General features: G+C 55.3%; 1 protein-coding gene across 1 annotated transcript; it reads right to left on the minus strand.

The window, feature by feature from the left end:
- Positions 1-465: 465 nt before the first annotated feature.
- SCN3B (sodium voltage-gated channel beta subunit 3) lies at positions 466-25,599 on the minus strand. The gene is made up of 5 exons (XM_028135787.2): positions 25,545-25,599; positions 17,099-17,259; positions 13,996-14,221; positions 8,730-8,868; positions 466-529 (listed from the first exon to the last, which is right to left on the minus strand). Exons 1-5 carry the CDS (start codon positions 25,597-25,599, stop codon positions 466-468), a joined length of 645 nt encoding a protein of 214 aa, XP_027991588.2.
- Positions 25,600-27,691: the final 2,092 nt, after the last annotated feature.

Raw genomic sequence — 27,691 nt, forward strand, 5'->3', positions numbered from 1 at the left:
GATGGTGTGTAGAGGTCGGATGGAGTTCGGAGGCCAGAGGGGAGGGGAGCGGTGTGGCCGCTGGGGCACCCTCCCGATGCTATGACATCACTGAACCGGGGCTACCAGCCCCTCAGGGTTCAGGTCACCTGTCAATGGCAGCACAGCTCACTCCAGCCAAGCACAGACTCTGACCAAATGCACAATCCTCACAAGGAGGGAGTGGGAGAATCACTATGCCTTCGTCACTGCGGGGAAGGAGCTCAAGTTGCCCCAACACCCAGCCAAAGCAATTTCCTTCTGAAGGGTTTGACATCACACAGAGCTTTGTGAGTTGGGCATCACCTTAAAGCAGTGTCCTGAGGGCGGGACTTGGGTAGGGCACAAATTAATCCAAGGGCCCAAGTTTAAAGTCACTGTACAATCTGCCATCCTTATCCACCTTCCCCTCCTGTTTCCTATACGTCACCTCGAGCCACGGCCCTTCTATTCCTCTACTGGCACCACCGAGTTCTCCTTGTTCTCTGATGGGATGGCAAGGTAGTCGGACCTGTAGGAGGACAAATGGGGGAAGGGAATCAGTATTTTTGTACCCAGAGGTGAGAAAGCAAGAAAAGGGAAGGCGCAAGGATGCCTGCACAACAGCTCTGCATGTCCTCTGGCTGTTTCCCAAAGGTACCGAGAATGGCCCCTCCAGGGGACTAGAACAACAGCAGTGTTTGTTTGTTTGTCTGCTCTCCCAGCAATCTTCTCACTCATCCCCACTGTTCTCAGGACTTAGTATTGTTAGATTAAAATGTTGGCTGAACTGATGGGTGTGAAATTATATCTTAGAGTTGCTCTAATTTTCACTTCCTTGATCACTGGCAAAGTGGAGCGTCCTATATAAAAGCCTAATATGCAAATCAACTAAATGGCAGAATGACTGTTGGGGGGGGGGGGCGGGGAGTGGCAAGGGCCGGCAAGCGGGTGGTGCCAGGCCAGCCAAGGCAGGCGCCAACAGGCAGAGGGAGAGGCCGGTGATCGGGAGGCAGCCGGGACCAGCAGCAGCAGAGGGGCAATCGGGGGGTGGAGCCAGCTGTTCACCAGCCAGCACTGTCCCCTCCCCGGGTCAGCCCGCTGGCGTGGGGAGCGGGCCTAAACCATCAGTTGGACATCCCCCAAGGGCTCCCAGACTGCAAGAGGGCACAGGCTGGGCTGAGGGACACCCCCCACCCAGTGCACGAATTTTCATGCACCAGGCCTCTAGTCTTTTCATAAGTTTACAGGCACTTTTGGTTTCTACTTCTGTAATTTGTTATTTGCTTTGCTCATTTTTCTTATGAGATACTTGTCTTTTTCTCATTGATTTCATATCTTGAAATTAGATTCTTCCAGTCTGTTTGTCTCCAAACTTTGCTTTTGGATTCTTATAATGAAAAATTAATGTTGACATACAGGGGTGGGCAAAAGTAGGCTTACAATTGTGAGTACACAAAACAGAGTTCATTCTTGTATTATTATTTATTTATTAAATTATTGTATTTTTTATTATTTTTTAAATAAATCTTTATTCAGATTATTACAATTGTTTCTCTTTTTTCCCCCATAGCTCCCCTCCACCCGGTTCCCACCCCACCCTCTGCCCTTACCCCCACCACCACCACTGTCCTCATCCATAGGTATACGATTTTTGTCCAGTCTCTTCCCGCACCCCCCACACCCCTTTCCCTCTGAGAATTGCCAGTCCACTCCCTTTCTATGCCCCTGATTCTATTATATTCACCAGTTTATTCTGTTCATCAGATTTTTTTATTCACTTGATTTTAGATTCACTTGTTGATAGATATGTATTTGTTGTTCATAATTTTTATCTTTACCTTTTCCTTCTTCCTCCTCTTCTTAAAGAATACCTTTCAGCATTTCATATAATACTGGTTTGGTGGTGATGAACTCCTTTAGCTTTTTCTTATCTGTGAAGCTCTTTATCGGACCTTCAATTCTGAATGATAGCTTTGCTGGGTAGAGTAATCTTGGTTGTAGGCTCTTGCTATTCATCACTTTGAATATTTCTTGCCACTCCCTTCTGGCCTGCATAGTTTCTGTTGAGAAATCCGCTGACAATCATATGGGTGCTCCCTTGTAGGTAACTAACTGTTTTTCTCTTGCTGCTTTTAATATTCTCTCTTTGTCTTTTGCTCTTGGCATTTTAATTATGATGTGTCGTGGTGTGGTCCTCTTTGGATTCCTTTTGTTTGGGGTTCTCTGCATTTCCTGGACTTGTAAGTCTATTTCTTTCACCAGGTGGGGGAAGTTTTCAGTCATTATTTCTTCAAATAGGTTTTCAGAATCTTGCTCTCTCTCTCTTCTGGAACCCCCATAATTCAGATGTTGGTACGCTTGAAGTTGTCCCCCCATTGAGGATCAAGTCCACAACCTGGGCATGTGCCCTTGACTGGAATCGAACCCGGGACCCTTCAGTCCGCAGATAGACGCTCTATCCACTGAGCCAAACCAGCCAGGCATATAGGTATTTTTTTAAATGCCCTTAATAGAATTTTCACGTTTTGCATTTTACCTTGTCTTTAAATCCACTCACAGTTTATTTTTGGTTAATGTGAGAGATGGAGAATCTCTTTTGTTTTTTTCTATATGGACAAGGACTTGTCCCCATCCACCGACCGGACAGCCCGTTGCTCCTTCAGTGGCTGCACTGCCTCTGCCACGTGCCGGTTTGTATGCAGAGTAATGCACGGGGCTCTCGCTTTGTTCTGCTCGTCCACGTGGGTGCCTAGGGCAGTGTCAGACCCTTCGCTCTGACAGTGTTCTAAGCAAGCCTCACATCTGGCAGCAGAAGTCCTACCAGCCACCTCCCCCAACCTACTGTTCTTCCTTTGAAATCAGCAAACTATGGCCCAGCGGCTAAGAAAGGTGGTTACTTGTTTAAAGGGCTCCAAGCAAAGAAACAAAACAAAAAAACACTGTTCGGAGAGACCCCGTGTCCCCGGCAAAGCCTAAAATATTTGCTATCTGGCCATCCTTCGGTTTAGCTAGTTTGGGTCCTTCCGTGTGACTTTTAAGATCAGCTTATAGTTCCTTGAACAATCCAATAAATATTTTGATTGGAATGTAATTAAATTTGCACATTACTTTTGGAGAGAACTGTCATGTTTGTAACAGTAAGGTTTTATTCTCCAGTTAAGTGTTTCTGAAGTCTTTCAGTAGTTTTGTAATTTTGTCCTTAAAGGTCTTGTACATTTTTATCAAATTTATTTCTGGGTACCAGAGAGTACTTGTTGCTATTATAATTGAAAATATTTCAATGCTTTTCTAAATTTTAGTGGCTGGAATATAGTGATTTCTGTATTTTTATATTTTTATTTATGGCAACAAACCTGTGGAATGTTCCTATTAGTTCTAATAGTTTGCTCACTCTAGATTCCCTTAGATTTTCTATGCAGGTAATCATGGTGGGTATGAAAAAGTACAATTTAGTTTGTTTCTTTCCAAGTCTTACTCTTTTTTTTTTTTTTTTGTATTTGCTTCATCCACTATCTAGGATCTCCAATATAATATTGAAGAGAAGCAGGGAGAGGTCATATCCTTGACATGCTTTTAATATTACTAGTATAGACAATTCTCCTAAAGTTGGGACCCCAGGTGACATTTGCTGTAGGTTATCTTAGTAGCTGCCATTGGTCAGTTTAGAGATGCTTGCTGTGTGGGTGTAGATTTACATGGATTTATCCTGCTCAGGATATATTGTGCTTCCTAAATATGAAGCGTCCTGCATTCCTTAGCCACTGTATCTGAATTCTCCATTTAAGCCTTTTCTCAAGTCTTTCAGTAGTTTTGTCAACCAATTGGTTTCATTGTTTCTTCTCCCCTTTTTCTGTTTTAATGGATCTTCTCACTTTTTTCTTCATGTTTTTTTGTGATATTTCATCGTATTATACCTTCATTCTGTGTAACCTCGTTATACTCATCTTCTGGTTACCAGCATGAGGTGCCAATCATGGGGTCTTAAGTTGTATTGACTGTTTTCCTTCCCCACCCCCTTTTTCTTTTGTACTTTTGGCTTCACCATGAGGTCCAGGGCTTTCCTGAGAAGACTCACAAACAAAACTCACCACGCTCCTGGCTCCCAGGCTGCATAGCGTCTGGCTTCCACCTTTCCCTCCATCCTCCCAACACAAACTCTTACTGAGCATCGCTGTGCGGTCACTGGGGGAGCAATGAGACACCACCTCCCAATCTCCGGGGAACTTGGTGTAAACAAAGAATTTTTTTAAAGGAGGCCTCTGAGGTGATTCAAACAAAATGAGTGCTTCTTTTTTCAAAGGTTGGGGATTCCAGGTAGCTTGATAGGTGAGAGCAGGTGAAGCAGGAAAGAGATTAGAAGAGGCTCCAGGGCTGGGTTTGATTTAGAGAGGAAGGACAGGGAAAGGCCAGGTCTGAGGGTTTCATATGCTAATGAGCCACCAACATAAATTAATGTTACCCAGGAAAAGCTGTGGCTTTAAATCCCCTGGAGGGGCCGGTGGACCCAGAAGAACCTGACCAGGAGATGGACCCTGCCATCCACAGTGACCTTGGCAATGTCACTTACCCTTACCTACTTCAACTTCTCTCCTCTCCTCTCCTCTCCTTTTCTTTTCTTGCCAGCATTTGATGGTGTCACTATTTATTTTTTATTTATTTGTTTGTTTGTTTTAATCCTCACCTGAGGATTTTTTCCCATTGATTTTTAGAAAGAATAGGAGGGAGGGAAGAGGGGGAGAGAAAGAGAGACACATTGATTGGTTGCCTCCCACATGAGCCCCTACCTTGGCTGGGAATGGAACCTGCAACCAAGGTACATGCCCTTGATGGGAATCAAACCTGCAACCCTTCAGTCTGCAGGCTGATGCTGTAATGCTGAGCCAAATCAGCCAGGGCTTTTATATATTGACTAAAGGCCCAGTGCACAAAATTCATGCACTGGTAGTGTCCCTAGTAGCTACCAGCTACCAGCTGCCAGCCGGGGCCTCCCTCCCTTCCCCTGGCCGGCCCTGCCCCCTGGTCAAACTCCCGGTAGAGGGGACAATTTTCATACTATGCTTTTATTATATAGGCTTTTTATTCCCATTCCCCCCACCCTTCCCTTTGGCAATCTATATATCTATGTATCTCTATATCTATAGATCTTTTCTGTTTTGTTTCTTCATTGTTTGATTTATTTCACTTAATATAATACTCTCTAGGTCCACCCATGTTGTCACAAATGGCAAGATTTAATCCTGTTTTACTGCTGAACAGTATTTCATTGTACATATGTACACCACATCTTCTTTATCCATTCATCTACTGATGGGTATCCAGGTTGCTTCCATAGCTTGGCTATTACTAGTAATGCTGCAATGAACATAGGAGGCATATATCTTGTAGAATCAGTGTTTTGTGTTTTGATAAATACCCAGATGTGGAATTGCTGGGTTGTAAGGCACCTCTGAGTTTTAATTTTTTAAAAAACAACTTATTTTATTTTGATGAAAAAAAGAAGTAGTGGGCAATGGAAAAAATTATTTCCCCAATAAATTACCACATACCATCACAGGAACGGGCCTTTTTCCTACACATGAAAGGAAAGGTCTTAGTTACAGAACCCACACATTACCGGGTTCCAACGTCACTTAGAGAAGCAGCACACGAAGCCAAGTGCTCACCCATGTTGGCACGGAGTGTATGACAGGAGCGTGACGCACAGGGCCACAGCTGGGCTCTCGTCACTCAAAAATAAATCCTCCCGAAGCACTGCTCTCCGTCTAATTTTTACCTTTTTTGAAGACTCTCTATTGTGGCCGCAATACTCTACGATCCCAGCAGTACACAAGGGTCCTCACCAGCACTTGTGATTGGTTGAATTATTGACAGCTACTCTGACAGGTGTGCGGTGATGTGTCACTGTGATTTTAATGGGCATCTCTCCGATGATTAGTGGCATTGAGCATCTTTTCATATGAATGTCCTCTTTGGAGAAGTGTCTATCCATGTCCTCTGTTCATTTTTTAATTGAATTGTTTCTTTTTTTGGTGTTAAGTTGTCTGAGTTCTTTATGTCTGTATTTTAGACATTAATTCCTTATTGGCTGTATCACTGGTGAACATCTTCCCCCGTTCAGCTCTGCTTGGGTCTTTACTATACTTTCTAACTCCTGGCTGAAGTTCCCCCTTAGTTCTTCTAGCCCCGTGGTCGGCAAACCGCGGCTCACGAGCCACATGCGGCTCTTTGGCCCCTTGAGTGTGGCTCTTCCACAAAATACCACGGCCTGGGAGAGTCTATTTTGAAGAAGTGGCGTTAGAAGAAGTTTAAGTTTAAAAAATTTGGCTCTCAAAAGAAATTTCAATCGCTGTACTGTTGATATTTGGCTCTGTTGACTAATGAGTTTGCTGACCACTGTTCTAGTCCACTGTCAAGTTTCTTTGAATTCTTTATCAGAGGACTTATCTCTGCTTCCTTAGGGTTTCTTTCTGGGAATGTTTCTTGTTCCTTCATTTGAGAGATGTAGTATTCTTCTGTCTTTTCATTTTGTTTGACTTTCTATGTTTGTTTATACGAACTAGACAAAATCGCTCTCTCTCCCGGTCTTGAAAAGCAAGCTTATAGAGAAATCGGCCTCTGGTCAGCCTGTGTGTGCCAGGTGGTTTTGCCAGGCAGGTAGGAACCAATCAGGTGCGTGAAGCATCCGGGCACTGGTCTTGCTGAGCCAGAGTGGCTCTTGGTGCGGAGGCCAGGTGCGTGTAAGGCCTTGTTGGTCCTACTTGCTTTCTCTGTTCAGGGCCTAAACGGGCTCCAGTGATATGTCCCAGGATGCACTGCAGCGACCTTGCAGGCGGGCCCTCGCCCACACAGGTAGAGGTGGAGGGGTGTAAGCACAGGCACCTCTGACCTGAACCCCCAGTCCCAGCAGCTCCCGCGCTCCCAGGCGGCTCTGCGCAGCCCCTCCCGTGTTGGTTGCACAGACGGTGGTTCTGTGTAGAAGCCACCTCTCTCTCGGCTCGATGTGCCGGGGTTCGGGGAGCCAGCTGGGGCCAGGCAGGGCTTCAGCTGCCCAGACACCGCTTGCTGAGCGGGGGCGGCTCCCTGTGGAGGCAGGTGCTGTGGGGAAGCCCCGCAGTTCCTGCTGCTCCTCCGCCCAGAGGCAGCTGACCTCGCAGGCGGACCACAGCACCCAGGCGCTCCCACCCAGGGAAGCGGAGCGCAGTGTAAACTGGCGCTCACACGGCTCCCCGGACTCCCGGTCCCCCAGCCTCCCTCCTGGGCCTCTTGCTCGTGGCTGCCGTTCAGAAGCCGCCCATTCGGCCCTCGCTTGTCTGAGTGTGAGTATCTTGGTTTGCTCGTGGGAGGGCGAGTGCTGTGTCGTCCTATGCTGCCTCCTCCACACGCCGCCTTGCTCCTCGGACCGTGTTTTTCGTTTCCAACTTTTAAAATTCCTCTTCAGATCTGCCTGCTCCTTTTTCCTTAGCAACTTACTCTATTCTTACGCTTTGGGCTCCTTCCTTCATTGCTCCAGCTCTTTTAAACAGACCATTTCCATAGTCTCTTAGGTCCTCGCTGTGTCTGAAGATCCTCGGTTGGCATCGCCTTCTCCGGGGAAAGCTGATAGGCCGCCGCCAGGGCGCTCCCTGCGGGAAGGGCTTCACTGCTCACCGGCGGGGCTGCTTTCGGTGGTTGCTCCTTATGGAATTTCTCAGCGGAGCGGCTCCTGGATCACGTGGGCAGTGTAAGTTTAACTCCCACACATTGTGAGGGCAGGCTTGTGGCTACTAATTCTCAGGAATCTTTGATGTCTTCCTCCTTGGAGTCAGGCCAGGGCGGATGTGCTTGGTGGGCTCTCCCGGGCTGTGGCCTGATGATTTCGGGCCTGCCGTGTGTGCAGCGCGGCTCCCTGCGGCTCCCAGCTCTCCCGGGCCTCATGGTGGGCCTCCTGCCCGCGCAGGGAACCTCCTGCCCAGGTCTCGGCACCGCCCGTGCGAGCGCTGCATGCGAGCCCCCACGTCGCCAGGCATGTCGGCCTCCCAGCGCGGCCGTTCTGTCTGTCCCACATCGGGTCAGGTGTCATTTTTCCCCTCTAAGGTCATAGCTATCATGCAAACGATGCTTTCTTTTCGTAAACATTTCCCGGTGGCGGTGGCCGGCGTTTCCAGGCGACTGCCTCGGCATTGCCAGCCCCGATAACAGGCCAGCACCGTCTCTTCACCCCTAGCCCAGCATTTCCCACCGTGCTCACTCCTCGGTGCTGGCCTGTTATCGGGGAGGAGCTGAGGGGAGGAGCATGCCGCTTGGAGCGAGCGCTGTGGCCAGGCGCCCGGTGAGCACCACAGTGACAGCAAACAGCCTGGCCATTAGGAATGCAGAGGCTCAGGCTCCGAACCCGGCTCTCCTCTGCTGTCTGTGTGGTCCCGCGAGCCGCTTACCTTCTGTGCGCCCGTCCCAGCATCTGTGAAATGGGCATAATAATGCTAATTCCTGGGACTGAGGGGGCGGCTGGTGAGCTGCCCGTTGGCGGTGAAGAGTACAGGCCGGAGGTAGCAGGCCTGAACCCAGGCCCTGCTTTCCCTGGGGCAAACTCTCCAGCCTCAGTGTCCTCATCTGTAAAATGAACACACTGATGCTGACACCTCAGAGGCTGCTGTGAGAAAAGCAGGCGACTCTGTCGCTTGCTCAGCATTTCGCTGGGAGAGCAAGCGCTCTGCGGGCGCTGCCCAGCACTGTGGCGTCTCGGGGCTTACGCGTTCTCTTGGGCGGCCTCCTCAGCCTTGGAGACCTTCCGGTAGCAGTAGATCATCTCAATGAGCAGCCACAGCGTGAGGAAGACCAGGAGGATGTACATCATGATCTCTGAGACGACAGAGGTGAAGTCCTCTCCAGCTGCAAGAGGAGAGTAAGGCTCAGAGCGCGCATGTCAGCAAACCCAGCCCTGCCACCGGGGCCGGGGGTATGAGAAGCCTGGTTTGAGTGTGGCTTACAAGCACTGGGTCTCAAGGAACTCAACAAGATGGCAAAGGTGTGTCCTGTCTGTCCGCTTCCTGACTGGCTTTCATCAGCTCTCTGGAGGGAGGGGGGAGGGAGGAGGGGGGAGGGAGAAGGAGGAGAGAGGGGAGGAGTCCTGGGATCGAGCGGCATACAGTAGTGAGGGCCTGGCTTTGCTACTTGCTGCTGTGTGAACAGTCATCTCCCGTATTTGAGACTCAGTCTCTTAATCTGCAAAGTGATGGTAATGACTGCATGATCACTTTACCTAATGCATTTAAGAACATCTGTGACATTTCAATGTCTGCCGATGTAAGTGATCTGTCTGAGCTCAGCCTCGTGCCTCGGAGGTTGGAGGGGGTGGTGCCTCTAGGGAGAGAGATCAGGAGGCACGGGAGGCCAGCAGCCAGCCCGCCCCGGACAGGGGACAGGGCGTGTTCTCTGCGGGCCTGTCCCACTCGTCAGAAATGAGTATTGGAGGGTTCCGTGTATTAACCACACGTCCTCAACGCTCTGCTTCTCAGGCACAGACTGAGCCTGACGTTCCCCGTTTAGACCCTTCCCGCGCCCCATGCCGCCCTCAGGGTGGAGCCGCTTCTGTTCACAGCGCTTGCAAGGCCACCCACAGCCCAGCCTTCTCCTCCCACAGCTCCCTTCTCAGACGCCGTGGTCCTTTGGGGTCTGTGGACATTTCTTCTTCTCTTCCCGCTTCCTGGATGGTGTCTCACATCCCACTGCTGCCTCCGGCCCAGGTTCCTCTGCGGTCCGGTCCCGGCCATCCTTCCGGACTCCCCGGGCGCCCCTCCTTCGTGAAGCCCTCGGCTTCTCCGCAGCCATTCACCTCCCCCTCGGGGCTGTGTCCCTCCGTCCCTGTAACTCTTCTCCCTTGTATGCGGTGCATTTGCCTCTCTGCTCTCTGACTGCTGACTGCACACAGGTCCTAGTTATCCCTGAACCCGCAGCTGGTATCTAACCCTAGAACATTCAAAATACTCCCTAAGTATTTGTTGAATGAATGAATGAATGTAAATATTGGTCTTCTCTGTTTCGAGACCAGTAACAATGAGAATTAAAGCCTAATTCAGGGCCAGAGTCCTGACACACATTCCTTCCTGGTGGGAAGGAAGGTCGCAGCCGTTTCCTCGCCAGCTCCCACCAGCTCCTGAGGCTCTGTCCCTCCAGGCCCTGCTCATCACACGCCCGGCAGAGCCCACCGGGACCTGAGCTCCGAGGCGCGGGCCGGGCTCCCGGCACCCGGGTCCTGCCTGGGTGCAGCCGAGGCCAGGAGCTGCGGGAGGCTCCTCAGAGGCTTGCTGTGCCCTTTGGGGTGTGCGCGGCCTAAAGCACGCGTCTCCTTTAAATGCTGCCCAGGAGCAGCAGCACAGCTGTCCTGTGTTCCGTCCGTGAAGGCCTCGGATCTGTCCCAGCGCCCAGAGGTGGCGCCCAGAGGAAGTCCAGAGTGAACAGAGAAAGGAAGCGTCTCTGGGGCCCAGGAACGGAGAAGTGGGGGTGCCCGTGGCAGAGTGAGGGGCTCCGGGCAATCCGAGAGAGCATGCGTGTCCGGGGGGGAGGGAGGCTGCCGGCCACGGGGTCACCGAGGAAAAGAAAGAAGCAGTGGCAGGAAGTGGGGGGGCGGGGGGAGAAAGATGCCCTGGAAACGGAGCCGCCTGCCAGGCCCAGGCTGGGCGGCTGCCCTGCTTCCGGTGCTAATTGGCTTCCAGCGCCGAGCGCTGTTCTCCCAGCTGCCCCTCCATCCGCGGAGGCGAGGAGTCGCTCAGCTCCCACAGGCCAGGCTGCACCCCCTGCAGCAGGGGTGCAGGGAGAAAGCCCGGGCGGCCTAGCATCCCGAGAGGCACCCTGGCTGACAGCAAGCTGTTTTCCTCCGGTTCCTGCTCAGGCCTCACTCTGGCGCCTGGCGGCACTGGCTCGGCGCTGCCATGGTTTCCATTGGCTGCCAGGGTCTCCGGAGGCCAAAGCCGGGAGAGCGGAGGCGGAGACAGAGAGGCCCAGTTCCCGGTCGCCAGGCAACATGCCCAGGGGCGGACAGTGAGGGCGCGGGGGGGCCCCCCCCAGGGAGGACAGGTGTGTACAGCAGAGGATAACGGACCTTCTGAACACAACACCTCCGAGAGCTCCCATCCAACCTGCATTTCACACAGGGCGCGGGCTGGGGGGGCGCGGGCTGGGGGGACGTGGGCTGGGAGGGGGGCGCGGCCTGGGGGGCATGGGCTGGGGGGGCACAGGCTGGGGGGGGGCGCGGGCTGGGGGGGCGCGGGCTCCTGGCGTCTAGATCCAGGTGGCCGAGGCCCCTCTGCACTGTCGGATCTGACTGCCTTTCGTTTCCGTCACATTGTCTAAACCAGCGGTCACGCCAGTCGGTGGTCCGGGGACCACTGATTGTCCGTGCGGTCCGAAAGCTCGGCGACTGCTGTCTAAACAACGGCATCTGTCCTTCGCATTCCAGTTTGCTTCCTACGTTTTATCCCAAAACGTGACAGAAAATCAGTGTGTGGCCTGGAAGCCGGAGCCCGGCTTTGCTAGGGAGAGGCCTGTCTTTCATTTGACCCCTCTCCCGTTCATGCCCACCCTCTGGCCTGGTCTCCAAACTGCACGCTGGGCAGCAGTAATGCTGAGGATGTGCTGGGAGAGGCGCTGAGAGAGGCTGAGCGAACCGGGTCGCCCGGAGCCTGGGGAGAAAACACGACGGGAGCATACACACCGCTCTCCTGAGGGCGGGGCGGGGCAGGGCAGGGCAGGGCGGGGCGGGGCGGGGCGGGGCGGGGCGGGGCCCAGGCGCTGGCAGCAGGATGCAAACTGCGCAGGAGAAACTCATCCGGACGCTGGACGGATTGCAACAGACATCGAGTCAGATTGGCGAAAGGACCCCCCCACCCCCCACGAGGGGCCAGCTGTGGGAAATCTGAAGGTTTTACATGAAAACTCGAGAGCTATCGACGTTTCCCCTTCTCCCAGCGGAGAGCGGGCTCTGCAATGAGAGCTGCCGGAGGGGAGGGTGCCTTGTGGTTATTGTGCCGGAAGACGGAAGACAGCGGCGGCGGTCAGCTGTCAGGGCCGCGGGTCTCAGAGCCTCTCCCCGCAGCAGCCCTCCCGGCGTGTGCGCCATCGGAGAGCGCAGCGCCCCCCCTGGCAGAAGGCTGGGCTGCGGGTCCTGCAGGGGTGCTGGGCTCATGGGGCTGAGCGCTCCTGGTTTGCAGGGTAACTTTCTCGAGCCACTGAGGCAGGGTCCAGCACAGGGGAGGGGGGGTGCTGCTCAGTGGGCAGCGTGCGCCTCTCGGAGGCCGTCTCCTTTCCCTTGGGATGAGAGTCAGGGACTAGGAAGACGACTTTCCACGCTCGCCTCCACTTTCCACTCCCACCTCCACTTTCCACTCCCACCTCCACTTTCCACGCTCACCTCCACTTTCCACTCCCACCTCCACTTTCCACGCTCACCTCCACTTTCCACTCCCACCTCCACTTTCCACTCTCACCTCCACTTTCCACTCCCGCCTCCACTTTCCACGCTCACCTCCACTTTCCACTCCCGCCTCCACTTTCCACTCCCGCCTCCACTTTCCACTCTCGCCTCCACTTTCCACGCTCACCTCCACTTTCCACGCCCGCCTCCACTTTCCACGCTCACCTCCACTTTCCACGCCCACCTCCACTTTCCACGCTCACCTCCACTTTCCACTCCCACCTCCACTTTCCACTCCCACCTCCACTTTCCACTCCCACCTCCACTTTCCACTCCCACCTCCACTTTCCACTCCCACCTCCACTTTCCACTCTCACCTCCACTTTCCACTCCCACCTCCACTTTCCACGCTCACCTCCACTTTCCACGCCCACCTCCACTTTCCACTCCCACCTCCACTTTCCACTCCCACCTCCACTTTCCACTCCCGCCTCCACTTTCCACGCCCACCTCCACTTTCCACGCCCACCTCCACTTTCCACTCCCACCTCCACTTTCCACTCCCACCTCCACTTTCCACTCTCACCTCCACTTTCCACTCCCACCTCCACTTTCCACGCTCACCTCCACTTTCCACGCTCACCTCCACTTTCCACGCTCACCTCCACTTTCCACGCGCACCTCCACTTTCCACTCTCACCTCCACTTTCCACGCTCACCTCCACTTTCCACGCTCACCTCCACTTTCCACGCTCACCTCCACTTTCCACTCCCACCTCCACTTTCCACTCCCACCTCCACTTTCCACGCTCACCTCCACTTTCCACTCCCACCTCCACTTTCCACTCCCACCTCCACTTTCCACTCTCACCTCCACTTTCCACGCTCACCTCCACTTTCCACTCCCACCTCCACTTTCCACTCCCACCTCCACTTTCCACTCCCACCTCCACTTTCCACGCTCACCTCCACTTTCCACGCTCACCTCCACTTTCCACGCTCACCTCCACTTTCCACTCCCACCTCCACTTTCCACTCCCACCTCCACTTTCCACTCTCACCTCCACTTTCCACGCTCACCTCCACTTTCCACTCCCACCTCCACTTTCCACTCCCACCTCCACTTTCCACTCCCGCCTCCACTTTCCACTCTCACCTCCACTTTCCACGCTCACCTCCACTTTCCGCTCCCACCTCCACTTTCCACTCTCACCTCCACTTTCCACGCTCACCTCCACTTTCCACTCCCGCCTCCACTTTCCACGCCCACCTCCACTTTCCACGCCCACCTCCACTTTCCACGCTCACCTCCACTTTCCACGCTCACCTCCACTTTCCACGCTCACCTCCACTTTCCACTCTCACCTCCACTTTCCACTCTCACCTCCACTTTCCACTCTCACCTCCACTTTCCACGCTCACCTCCACGCCCCCTGCCGCGAGGAAAGGCGGAGGTGAGCTGGCTGGCCGTGCGCAGGGGGCGGGCCGCCAAAGGAAGACAGCCCGTGGTGACACGGTCAGCAGTCGCCGCTCCACAGTACACGTGTGCGCAAGCCCACTCTCCCCCCTCCCGCGGGAAGGGGCCCAGAGCCAGGAGCCGGCCTCACCCTCCTCGGTGACGCGGAGGGGGATCAGCCGCGTGGTCTTCACGAAGGGGCGGTGCGCCTCGAACTCAAACTCCCGGGACACGTTGCAGGTGTAGAGACCAGAGTCGTTGAGGGTGACGTTGAGCACCGTGATGGACACGTCCTGCAGGTCCTTGCTGCCGTCCCACTGCAGGCGCCCCTGGAAGGGGCTCTCCACCTCCTGGTGGCCGTTCCGATACTCATAGATCTGCCGGGAGAGGCAGAGGGTAGGCCCGAGAGGCCAGGGCAGGAGGGCTGGGGGAGAACGAGGGGCGGGCAGAGAGGAGAACGTAGCTGCAGGCACAGGAGGGAGGGGACAGTGCCACTCGGGGCTCTGGATGGGGGGGGAGTGTCAGAGGAAGGGGCGGGAGAGCGGCGGGAAGGTGGGCCAAGGCAGACAGCTACCAGGACGTCTGGACACAGCAGGCAAAGGGGTGATGCAGCCCCGGGGACCAGGAGGGCTGGGAGGAGCCAAGGCCGGGAGGGAGCAGAAAGAACAGGAAAGAGTGCGGCGTGTCCGGGGCAGCCAGCGAGAGCACGGGAGCCGCGGAGGGGAGGCGGGGGCCGTGGTCATGAGGCATCGCAAAGCCCGGGCCTCGGGCTCGACCCGGAGCTGCTGCCACGGCGATGCGGGCAGTCCGGCCGGCCGCGGAGGGGCGGGAGCAGAGAGCTGCCCGCTGCTGTGCACACGCCGGGCTTTCTGCTTTGGGCTGGATTATGGCTGCAATATGGTCTCCGAACCCTCCTCTCAGACACCCCCCCGGACACACCTTCTCTGTGCGGCTGTGCTATCCGGTCTGCGCCCCACGGGCCACTCCAGCCACTGACCTTCACTCAGTCACTGGAGGGCGAATAAAAGTCAGGCCGGGGCCTCGTGGCACTGTCCGCGTTCCAGGGCTCCCGAGCACACGCGGCCGGCGGCCGGGCAGAGGCGTCCGGAGCCCTGCGCCCTCACAAGGTGTCTATCCGCACGGCTCTGGGTTCGCAGCGGTTTTAAACGTTCCCTTTCCTCCTCCTGAGCCTCATTCTCTTCGGTTTGGTCAGGCCTGGCAGCCGAGTGGGCAGCTGGCACGGGACCAGGCCTGAGTGCCGGGGGCCTTGGCACCTGGCCAAGGCATCCAGGTTCTTGGACCCCGAGTGGCCGCCGGCATGGCCGGCCCCGAGCCCAGCGCTGGGAGGCCTGCTGGTCCCACGTCAGGCACCTGGCGGGACAAACCTCCGTTAGACTGGCCCGTGCGGCCTGGAGTTGGAAGTGAGGTCGGCCCTGGAGAGCCAGGCGGCGAGCAGGGGAGACGGCCGCGCCCCGCGCCGTCGCCATCTCCAGGCTGTGGGGAAGCGTGCCCAGGACACGGGGCCCTGCAGTAAAGGGGTTCGTAGCTGCTGTCGGGGGTCCTGGGCCCAACAGAAACTCTTTTGCTGCCTTAACTTTTTGAGCCGCGGTTGCCTCATTGCTGTGTGTATACGATTCTTTCTTTAGCAAACGCTTATGGAGTGCTTCCTACCTTCTAGAACGATCCTAAATGCATTAACAATGAAAGCTCGTGATTCCTGGTAACAACTCTATGATGTAGCGCTGGTTTATGCCCCATTTTAAGGAGGAGGAAACTGAGTCATGGAGAGGGCAAACGATGTGTCCCAGGACACACGAAGCTAAGGAGTTGCAGGCAGGCCTCAAACGCAGGCCGCCTGGCTCCAGGCGCAGTGAGTGTGACCGCTGGTCCTCCCCAAGGCGGTATTCAAAGGCTATGACAGCCGTTTCGGCGCCGGCGCCAGCCAATCGGAACGGCCACTGCCATGCGCAGGCGCAGCCGCCCAGGCTCCTGCTCCGCGGGGCACGATGCTTCAGGCTCGGTCCTGGGAGGTCTGGCACAGTGGGGAGCTACTGAAATACTTCACCCCTCATGTGGCTGCACCGGGCTACCCGGGGCTGCAGCCTCGGTCATCCCTGTAATTCCTAGTTCACTGGGATCGTGAGTTAAAGGGAGAGGCGATGTTACTAGGAGCTCCGAGACCATATTGCAGCCATAATTCAGCCCGAAGCAGAAAGCCGGTGTGTGCACAGCAGCTGGCAGCTCCCTGCTTCCCGGTGACATTTTAGCCTCCCAGGCCCCCTCCTTGGCCCGGCCAGACTGCCCGCATCGCTCAGTGGAGCAGCTCCGTGTGGAGCCTGAGGCCCGGGCTTTGCAATGCCTCATGACTAATACACCTGCCTCACCAACGTTATCCTATATAATAAAAGGCTAATATGTAAATCGACAGAACGGTGGAATGACCGGTCGCTACGACGTGTACTGACCACCAGGGGCAGACGTTCAACGCAGGAGCTTCCCCATGGTGGTCAGTGTGCTCCCAAGCACCGCTCAGCCAGCAGCTGGGCTCATGACTGGCGAGCGCAGCAGCGGTGGTGGTAGCCTCTCTGGCCTCTGTGGCAGCGCTAAGGATGTCCGACTGCCGGCTTAGGCCCACTTCTCCCAGGGAGCTGACCTAAGCTGTCAGTCGGACATCCCCCAAGGGCTTCTGGACTGCAAGAGGGCATAGGCCGGGCTGAGGGACCCCCCAGCCAAGTGCACAAATTTCGTGCACCAGGCCTCTAGTCTTACATAATGATGCTTGGTGCAGAGACCAAGAAAGGAAGTTTTGTTAGTGTGGAGGCATCGGAAAGCCTGGGCCTCAGACTCAACACTCTGAGCTGCTCCCCTCTGAGAGGACGTGGCCAGCCCGCAGGAGGGGGGCCCAGGATTCAGTTGTTCTACTAATTCAATCCACCTACTAGGAGGGTGTAGAAGGGTAAATGCAAACACCTACAAAGTGCCTGTCAGGTGACTAGCACTCAGTAGGCTTTCAACACCAGTTATCTCTCCTGCTGTGACCAGGAATGCCTGTGGCTAGCCCAGGGCCCTTCCTGCCCAGAGCCTGGGTAAACTGAGGCCAACTGGTCTCTGTGGAGGAGCCAGCAGCGCTTCGGAGAGAAGGAGCCAGTGTCTGTCAGACCATCCTCCCCCCCCCCCCCCCGCCCCGGTCCCCAGGGGTCAGGCGCACAGCACAGAGGCCCACGAGGGGAAGGCGGAGTCAGCAGCCAACATACAAGGAAATCTTTACCGCCCTCGGGCCTGTAGAACCATTCCACCACCGTGGTGGCCTCCACCTCCTCCCTCTTCATGCAGGAGATGCAGCGCAGCTTCATGGCGTTGCCCTGGACGGCCTCCGTCTCCGAGGGCACCTCCACGCACACTGGGGAGCAGATGCCTGAGAGGCAGGGCGGGCGGGGGGAGGGGCATGGGAGAGCCAGGAGGGAGGGAGAAGACACAGAGAAGGAAGGATCGTGAGCTAAGTTTGAAAATACCATGTACATGTATGTATACTGCACCTGTGCTCCGGAGCATGCATGCTCCAGCAGGTTCGGAGGGGCATCGAGGAGGCGTGGTGACCCAGAAGCGACTGAGCGGCTCCGGAAATATTTCACCCCTGATGTGGCAGTGGGATGAGGCGGCACACCCCTGAGCCCTGCCCTCAAAGACGTCTAATCCAGGGGAGGCAGGGCGGGCGCACCCCCAGCACCCCCTCATTCAGCCGGCATCGCCGAGGCCAGGCCCACGCGAGGCTGAGATGCAAAGGTGAAAGAACCCCAACCTGCCCTGAAGACGCATGCCCCGCAGGGAGCACACACTCGCACCCTGACCCAGGCCCGGTGAGCACAGACCAGGCCTGCTCTGCTCCCAGCGAGGGGACCGTGCTGGCGGCTGGGAGCGCGCCCAGGGTGGTGAGCTGTGAGGCAGACAGACAGACAGGACCCACCTGGTAAAGACCCCGGTGTCCTTCACACTGAGGGGTCAGAGGCTTCAAAGCCGTGAGAGGTGTGGTTAGATCTGTGTTTTAAGGAGAGTGCAGGTAGTTCCTATGCATGGTGGCGGCTGGAGCAGCAAGGGGGGGAGTGTGAGCGACGGCCCAGGAGGCCGAGCAGTGCTTTACGGGGAGAAGTAGAGAGACGGGGGGTCAGACTGTGGGATTCTTACAGTCCCCGCCCTCTGAACACTCGTGGCCCATGACAAAAGGCAAGGGGATCTGACTGCAAATTAGAACGAGTCCAAAGTGGGCGGTGGCCGCCAACGGCACACGCGGGCGGCGTTAACAGACGCGTAATGGTCAGAAAGCGGGAAACAGCCCTCTGCCTGCTCAGAACTAGTCCGGGCCGTGGTCATCGGTTCAGGGGTCAGATTCTACACAAAGAGCATGTTCCGTGAGCGCGTGCCCAGAGGGAGCGAGGTGGGCGGGAGAATTCTGTGAGGGACACGGAGGCAAACACGGAACCTATCCGTCCTCCAATATTTGAAGGCTGGTCTGTGAAAGGTAAAATAGATTCTGTCCAAAAGTTACAAGAAATTGAGTTTAGCTCAATGTTTTAAAAAATAATTTTCTGGCGCGGCAGCTGTTCACAAACGCAGAACAGTGTTTGGCAAGAGAGCGTGCACGTCACGCAGGGGAGGTTCTGAAGTGCAGTGACCACGAGGACTCGTGTGTCAGGAATCCTTCTGATGCTACTTTTTGAAAAATATATATTCATACTAGAGGAATCGTGCACCGGTGGGTCCCTCGGCCTGGCCTGCGGGCATCGGGCCGAAACCGCTCTCTGATCCCCCCCGAGGGGTCCTGGGTTGCAAGAGGGCGGTTCTCGGTGACTCGCCCCAGAATCTGGCTCCCTCCCCTCTTCTCCCAATAGTATGTCACTTTCTCTCTGTATCTGTCTCGCTTCATTCATCTCACTTTACCCTAAGTTGGCAGTAACTGACGACTTGTGGGCATTTGGCTGCAAAATGCAATTATTTAGCAAACAGGATTTACTTAGCCTGGAACCTAGTCGGCCTAGGGCAGGACCCTGCTCATTGGAGGCTCCCGCCCAGGCCCTTCCTCCCGGGCAGGAACCTCCTTCTCCCACCTGAGCTGCTCCTTCACCTCCTCCCCTCCCCGGAGGTTGCCCACTGGTGCTCCTGTCCGCCCAGGAGGAGCGAAGCCGCGGCCGGTTTCCCAGCCCAGTGTGGTAGCGGGAAAACTCGCCGCCTCCACTGGAAATCGACATTAAGTGGATGGGCGGGCGCCAGATGTCGGGGCCACAGCCAGTAGGTCCTGCACGTCCCATCATTTAGCTAATCGAGTCGAAAGTTTCTGTAAGGACCAGACCCACAACCTCTGCAATGGGCTAGAGGCCTGGTGGGGAGCCAGACCCAAAGTGGGGAGCCAATGGGCTAGAGGCCCGGCCCAGTGCATGGATTCGTGCACCTGTGGGGGATCGGGCCGAAAAAGGCTCTCCAACATCCCCCAGGGGTCCCAGATTGCGAGAGGGCGGTTCTCGGGTGACGCACCCCGGAATCGGGCTCCCTCCTCTCTAGTGCTGGGTGCGTCACCTGAGAACCTCAGCTGCCAAGTCACCACAGCTCAGCAGCTCCTGTGTTGAGCATCTGCCCCCTATTGGTCAATGCACGTCATAGCCACCAATCAGCCGGTCGGTCGCTTAGGCTTTCCTCTTTATAGATTGATTTCAAAGAGAAAGGGAGAGGGAGAGAGAGATAGAAACATCAATGATGAGAGAGAATCATTGATCGGCTGCCTCCTGCACACCCAGTACTGGGGATCCAGCCCCCAACCTGGGCATGTGCCCTGGACCGGAATCAAACCCGGGACCTTTCTGTCGGCTGGCTAACGCTCTATCCACTGAGCCAAACCGGCCAGGGCTGATGCTGCCTTTTAATGAATTAATAATAAAAACAGAACCCCGAAAAATATAAAACACTACCCATTGATAACTAGTCCTCTGAAGGGCCGGTCTGTTCCTGTGCTGGCAGACAGTCCTTTCCAAAAGCGGAGGAGAGCTTTATTTAGAGCTTGAAGTCAGGCTGGCCAATTAATTTTGAGTAAAAAATGAAATTTTATATTTGACTGACTTGGAAGGCAACACCTTTCATTTTAAACGCAGTCTCAATCCTAGTGGCGCTGAGTGACGTGTAAGACAATAAGGGGCAGTAAATGTAACTGGTTTAAAACCCAAGCAAGCTGGCTGGGCCCGTCGGGGCCTGCAGGGGCGACCTGCTTCTGCGCGGGTCACTCCAGCGGGCGCTCATTTGGGAGACCCGGTCTGCGATGGGTTTGCAGTCTTGATTACAGGCCTGGTTAAAAGCAGAAAGGAAGGAAGAGGTGTGGTCTCCACACGAGTCGGAGTGGAGGAGAGTGGAGAGTGTGCACTCATATTTAACGAGACGTGGGAAAGGTGAGTTAGTGCAGTTCGGATGCTCCAAAAGCAGAGCAGAAAATGCACCGAGGACTGTGCAGTCACCATGACAGAGGCAGGATGAAGATGGTATTTGGCAACTGCTGGTGTTTGATTTACTATTTAACCTCTCTGAGACCCATTTATGCATCAATGAAAGTGCTGAAAATAACATTTATCTAATATATTTTCCATGAAAATCCTCTGGAATAATTGACACAAGTGTGCTTTGTACAAACGTCACTTGCTAATGTCCTTTTGTGCTTCATTTAAGTGTTCGCTTTTCTGCCTGCTGTGTGCCCGGCACTGAGAGTCCAACGGGGAACCTCCCAGAAGCCATCTCTGCCCTCATGGCGCCTGCGTTGGGGCGGGGAGAGAGAGAGAGAGAGAATAAGCAGCTTTAATGCCACAAGTGCTATGGGCCGAATAAGAGAGGAGAGAGGAGACAGTGCGTGTGCTCACTGGGGACAGCCCCCCGAGGAGGGGGCGCTGAAGGAGAGAGATGAGGGCGCCAGTTGTGTGAAAGCGCCAAACAGAGGGAAGAGCAACTGAAGAGCAGGGGGTGGGAGTGCGTTTGTCGAAAGCAAAGAGCACAATACAGTCCAGGGAGAAAGTGAGGACGGGAGACAGGGGAGGGGAGGGAAGCCAGGGCCAGGTCGTGGCTGGTCTCGTAGGCCGTGATTGGAACGTTGGCCTGTGCTTAGAGTGACATGGGTTCTGCATGGAGGAATGGCACGAGCTGACTTACATGAAACTGCACGACATGACCGCTATGTTGAGAATAAACTAAAGAGGTGAGGAAGCACAAGGGTGGGAGCAAAGGTAACAGGCAAGCACTGACAGAGTGATCAGGCTGAGCTGTCCATCGGTCTTGCTGGGTGGGTGGCATGGAGCTGTGGGGTGAGAAGGGGATGACTATCCTGGAATAGGTGAGAGGTGATGTGCTCCAACGAAAAAGTGGATCAGGTGGCCTTAGACAGGAGCACCGTGAACTCGTTTATAGTCGGAGGAGGAAGCGCAGAATATATGCCGTCGGGCTGGTGAATGTGGGGTGGCAGCCTCTTTTTCCTACGTTGCCCCTGAGATGACAATAACCCAGGTATCTTCAGAGAGCAGGCCCGTGGATCCCCTTCTCCAGCCAAAGTCCAGCTGAAGGCAGGGAGTCACGCCCGAGGGCCCGGACAGTGCCCTGCAAGTGGCCTCCACGTCCTCTCCCCTCTGCTTGCCCTACGCACGGTGACCGGCTGTCCTCCCCTCAGGGGAAGTCTGGTTCCCCCGCCCGCGGGTCGCCCGAGCACCGCTGCTTCTGAAACCCTCTCAGTATCACGAACAGGCTGCGCGTGGAACAGCGGAGGAACGGCAGGTGCACAGCCATGTCGCTGACTGTAGGCAGTAACTCCTGGGATACTCTGCATAAATCATTTCACCTGTGGCCTCCTTCTCAATTTTCATGGTAATAACGTATGAGAAGGAAGAACCTGACATATTAATGATGATCACATTTAATTAAGGAATAGCATCAATGTACTATGAGGTGGGTAGTAATGCATATTGAGCAAACTCCTCTAATACCCCCAAATCTGTCTCTTCTTTGGGCATCGCTATATTGCTCCTCCGGAGCTTGTTCTAGACTGCTTTCCTTTGCGATCTATAATAATAAAAGAGTAATACGCTAATTAGACCGGACAACCTTCCGGATGAAGCCGGGCTGCGAGGGAAGCCCGGGTCCCGGGTGCCAGAGGGAAGCCTGTGCCGGCAGCCGGGGGAAGGAAGGCCTACTCTTGCACAATTTAGTGCATCGGGCCTCTAGTAAGATAATAAATGCTTTGGTTGGAGTGGAAGTACTTCCCCAAAAGCTTAATAAGTGGAGTTATTGCAGATATGCGTACCCTGTAATGACTTGGTCTATCAGATTGGCCAGTCACTTAGCAGAGCCTGGAAAGGAGAGCATGCAAGAAGGGCTACTGGGGAAGAGAGGACATCTGGACAGTAGACCTGCAGAGGAAGTGTACAGAGGGCACCAGAAGCTGAGGATGAGTGAAGCTCTGCAAAAGGCAATGGTGCCCTGGCCAGGTAGCTCAGTTAGTTAGAGCATCGTCCCAATCTGCCAAGATTGTGGGTTCGATCCCCAGTCAGGGCACTTACAAGAATCAACCAATCCTACCTAATAATAGACAAATATGCAAATTGACCATACCTCTGACACAACCACAAGCCACGCCCACCATCCAATCAGAGCGAGCATGCAAATTAACCCAAACCAAGATGGTTACAGCCACAGAGAACAAGGTTTCCTAGGTAACAGAGGAAGCCAAGCTTTCCACCTGCCCTTGCCAGGCCTAAGCCTCCACTCAAGCTACAAAGTTTCAATTATAGAAGGTAAACAAATTCAAACAAATGGCGGCAGAATGGAACTTGAGAGAGCAGGCCAGGGTTGCCACCGGCAACAGGGGAAGCAAAGCTTTCCGCACACCCTGGCCGGGCCCACCCACTTAAGGTAACAAAGTTTCAATTATAACCCCAACAGAAATGGCTGCCGGCCTTGGAGGGAGCCCCAGGCTTGGCTCCGCTCCAGGCTACAAAGTTTCAATTGTAGAAGGAAAATAAATTCCAGATACCAGGGCCTCCACTTGGGTTGCCAGGGGGTGTGGCCGGCCTGCAAACCACCACAGGCCCCTCGCTCAGGCTGCCCCACACCCCAAGGGAACCCCCACCTGATCCGGGACACCCTTCAGGGCAAACCAGCTGGCCCCCACCCCTGTACCAGGCCTCTATCCTATCTAATAAAAGAGTAATATACAGATTGATCATCACTGCAACACACAATATAGCTGCCCCCATGTGGTCAAAGATTCTGCCCCCATGTGGACACAAGATGGCCACCACAAGATGGCCAGCAGGAGAGGGCAGTTGGGAGGCACCCGGCCTGCAAGGGAGGGCAGTTGGAGGTGATCAACCCTGCAGGAGAGGGCAGTTAGGGGTGACCAGGCCAGCAGAGGAGGGAAGTTGGGGGCAAACAGGCTGGCAGCAGAGTGGCTAGGGGGTGATCAGGCTGGCAGGCAGAAGTGGTTAGGGGCAATCAGGAAGGCAGGCAGGCAAGCAGTTGGGAGCCAGCAGTCCTGGATTGTGAGAGGGATGTCCGACTGCCCGTTTAGGCCCGATCCCACCAGGATCGGGCCTAAACGGGCAGTCGGACATCCCTTGAGGGGTTCCATATTGGAGAGGGTATAGGCTGGGCTGAGGGACAACCCCCCTCCATGCATGAATTTCGTGCACCGGGCCTCTAGTGAATGCATAAATAAGTGGAACAACAAGTCGATGTTGCTCTCTCTCTCTCTCTCTCTCTTCCTCTCTCTCTCTAAAAGTCAATAATTTTTTTAAAAAGGCAATGCCATGGCATGGGGAGGGAAGAAAGGAAGGTGGCTCGGAGAACAGACGCAGGCTGGATGTCCCCCCAGCATCCTGCATAGCAGCCATGTGTTCACAGAAGCGCTAGGACAAGCACTGGAAGCCTCAAATCTGGAGGCCAGATTCTCTAGCAAGTCTTCACCCTCCTGAGCTCCTTTCCTCATCTCCAAATTAGAAGTGACACCACCCCTTAGGGTTGATATGGGGCCAAAAGAAGGAATGGACTAAACCGTAATGGTATCCCAGCTGGCGTGGCTCAGCAGTTGAGCATCGACCTATGAACCAGGAGGTCATGGTTCGATTCCAGGTCAGGGCACATGCCCGGTTGCAGGCTCCATCTCCAGTGTGGGGCTCGCAGGAAGCAGCCAATCAATGATTCTCTCTCATCATTGATCTCTCTCTCTCTCTCTCCCTCTCTCTCTCTCTCTCTCTCTCTCTTTCTCTCTCCCTTCATCTCTGGAATCAATAAAAAGTTATTTTTTTAAAAAGTAATGGTGCTTTGTAAACTATAAAGCCCCAGACAAGTGTAGGGTTGTTGTTGTTGTTGTTGTTGTAATTATATGCATTATTTAAAATATAAGGGAACGTTTTCCAAAATATGCAGAATGTAAAAGAATGGAAAGATTCTTTGTGTTCATATCTTTTAAAATATATTTTTATTGATTTCAGAGAGAAAGGGAGAGGGCGCAAGAGATAGAAACATCAATGATGAGAAAGAATCATTGATTGGCTGCCTCCTGCACGCCCCCCACTGGAGATCGAGCCCACAATCCGGGCATGTGCCCTGCACCGGAATTGAACCCAGGACCCTTCAGTCCACAAGCCGACCCTCTATCCACTGAGCCAAACTGGCTAGAACTCCAAGTGCCTAGTTTCACTAAGGCAGATGGGCACAATCCCTTCTAATTATACTGGTTATTAACTTTTAGCATGAAGAAGGTAACTAAGATCATGCACAAACAATACATCATCTAAAAAACATCTATCTTCCCTCAGGATCTAATTAGAGAACCAAGGCAGAGGTACCCAGAACTATACAACTACCTCACACGGACACACATGTGCACCCACGCCGTCCTCACCAAGCCATTCAGATAGCCATCCGAAGAGGCTCAGACACACACTGGTGCTCACCTTCACCCACCGAGGCTCACACTGACGCGCAGTAAAGCATGCTCTCAACGACATATGCAGGTATCATCATGTAGCCTCCTTAGCTCCCTCTGCACACACGCAGGCCCCCACCCCGAATCCTCTCTGACATCGCTGCTCAGCCTCACCGCTGCAGGGCAGGGCTCCCTGATTGGAAGGAGAAAGTCCCCTCGTCCCGTATGAACCTTTGAAGGCAAAACCCCCGCTCCCCACACACCACAGCACCTTAGCTCCCCTGTTCATGGAAAAAAAAAAAAAAGATGCAATTCTCAGGTGCCAATCTACCTAACACCTCTCGCAAATGACGGAGCTGTTTTCCTCCCGTTCCCGGTAAGATTTATCAGACGGGTCAACAACGAAAGTATGTTCTGTCTCCAAATGCATGCGTCCAGCTGTTTTTAATGTGTAGAAATTCACTCGAAGACCCAATAAGGTTTCCAAGTCACTCCTCACTGAGACACATTACCTGCACTGAAATGGCTGTGTTCCCTTTGAGCAATAATAGCAAATGGGAGGCGGGTGGAGGAACACCGAGGCTGGTTCAGGAATAAAGCAACAGGGGGTGGGGGGCGTTCTTCCAGTCCCACAGCCCAGCTCCCACGCACCCCTCCTGTGCCCAGTTGGCAGACACCCCGAGGGGAGCCACGGGGCTCCTCCTGCTGTTGGCGTTACTGCTGTCGCCGCACTCCGCTCGCGGGGCGCGGGTACTCACCCCAGAAGGCGAGCGTGAAGGCAGCCAGGGGGAGCGCGCCTCCGCAGGCGGGCATCTTCTCCGGTGGTCGCTCCGGGCCGAACCGCGATTCCCTCAACAACGGCGCCCTCGCAGACACTTTCGAGGAAACCCTTTGGGACGAACTGCCCCAAGAGGGCGACGTTCCGGCTGAGCGAGGGCCAGGCGTCCGTGACGGAGGCCCCGCGGGACCGAGGGGGCCGCGGTTTCCGCTGGAACTGCCCGCGCAGCCGCCTGCTCTCCGGGCTGAGGGTCCCGCCCCGCGCGCCCGCCGAGCGCGTGGCTGGGAGCGCGCCCAGCACCACGGACAGCGCCGCCCGCGCGCCCGGACTTGGGATTCCGGCCCCGGGTTCGCACCCGGAGGAAGCGCAGCTCCGGGTTCGCAGCTGGTCTAGGCGGCCGGGCTGTCCGAGGGGGCCGTGCCCAGCCACCTCTCACCTCCCTTCGGAGCAGCTGCGCTCGGAACGGGATCCACCAAGACCGGGGTCTCCAGCTTCATCCGCCCGGACCCGCTCCTCCCGCTGGGCGTGCCCCGCACCGCAGCCACCAGGCCGTCTGAGCTGCAAATTCCGTCCCTCTTCCGTGCCCCCCACACCCGCCCTTGCTCTCCGGGGAGGCCTGCGAGGACGGGGGGAGGTGGCAGCTGCTGTTCGCCGGCGACCTCAGAGATGGGGTGGGGGTGAGGGGAGGTGGCCCCTTCCGAAGCTCGCCCTGGATCTTGCCGGGCCCGGACCCCGGGCGGCGGGTGACCAGCTACCTTCTCCAGGGCCCCCTGGCCGTGTGCGCTGTCAGTCCTGACATGCGCAGGCGGCTCTCCACCCCACCGCCGCCGAGGACCCACCCCGCGGTGCACACACTCCCCACCCCCACGCAGGCGTGCCCCTCCCCGGCAGAGGCTGCGCCGAGGAGGGCGGAGCCAGAGCGGCGCAAACACGTCCAGCCCCCGGCGCCGCCGGCCGTCCCAGGTCTCCCGGTCACACCTCACACCTCCCCCAGCGCCGCCCCTCCTCCCCGTTCACACCCTACAGGCAACCCCACTCCTGCCCCACAGACGTCTGCCCGCGGGGCATGGAGGGGCGGGCCCGCTCTCTCTGGGGCAATGACGTCACCCGCCAGTACCCCTCACACCGCTCCCTGCTCCTCCCTCCGACCCCACCCACCGCCCTGGTCCTTCCCTCCTGCCCTTTGTGCAGCCGGATTCACAGGTCCCGGGGCCCTGGGCGCAGCCAGGTGATGCCGCTTAGGGGTGGGTGGAGATGAGCCACCTGCCCGGTCCCCCCCACCTGGTGAGGCGTCCAGTGTCGGTGAGAGAGGTTATGAGGCTGGGCAACTCCCCATGCCTCGTCACTTTTCATCCATCCATCCATTCATTCATCCATCCATCCATCCATCCATCCATTCATTCATCCATCCATCCATCCATTCATTCATCCATCCATCCATTCATTCATCCATCCATCCATCCATCCATCCATCCATTCATTCATTCATCCATCCATTCATTCATTCCGTTTAAAAAGTGGGTAGACTGTGGTTTGGCTTCTTCCAACTGTGAGCCCCGCCCTTGTCCTCGCAGCTGTCCTGGCGCCTCTCCTGCGGGAGGAAAGCCTGAGCCTCCGCTTCAGTTCTAAACCCGTTGACGCAGCGGGTTAGGAATGCCTGGAACTGAAGAGGAAGGTTAATTCAAGAACCTCTCCCTTCTCCTCCCCTCCCCTCCCCGTCCAAACGCGGAAGCTCACCGCTGATGTTCCAGAAAAAGAGCAACAGCTGCCAGTCAGCGAGCCGGGCAGGAGCTGTCCCAGCGGCAGCAGGTGCCCAAGAGAGAATCCGCGTCCGGGGGCCAGCAGGCCACGGCTGTGTTGTTTCCAAGATCAGCCCTTGAAGCGCAATGTGTTAGGCTTGGATGAGAAGTTCAAGTGGATTTAGTTCAGCCATTTCTTTCCAATTCAGGGACCCCCCCCCCCCAAACATTCCTAATGAAAAGCTGGACCTTGCTCAATGATGAGCGCTTTCTGCTTTTAAGTCAGTCCCTTTGTTGTTTAAGGAAATTCTTCTTTATCTTCAGTTCAGTTCTGTACACCCGCCTCTTCACAAACTCCATTAAGTGGTCCTCAGTCTGTTTTCCTTAA

The sequence above is a fragment of the Eptesicus fuscus genome, chromosome 23, assembly GCF_027574615.1.
Source record: "Eptesicus fuscus isolate TK198812 chromosome 23, DD_ASM_mEF_20220401, whole genome shotgun sequence".
Lineage (NCBI taxonomy): Eukaryota > Metazoa > Chordata > Mammalia > Chiroptera > Vespertilionidae > Eptesicus > Eptesicus fuscus.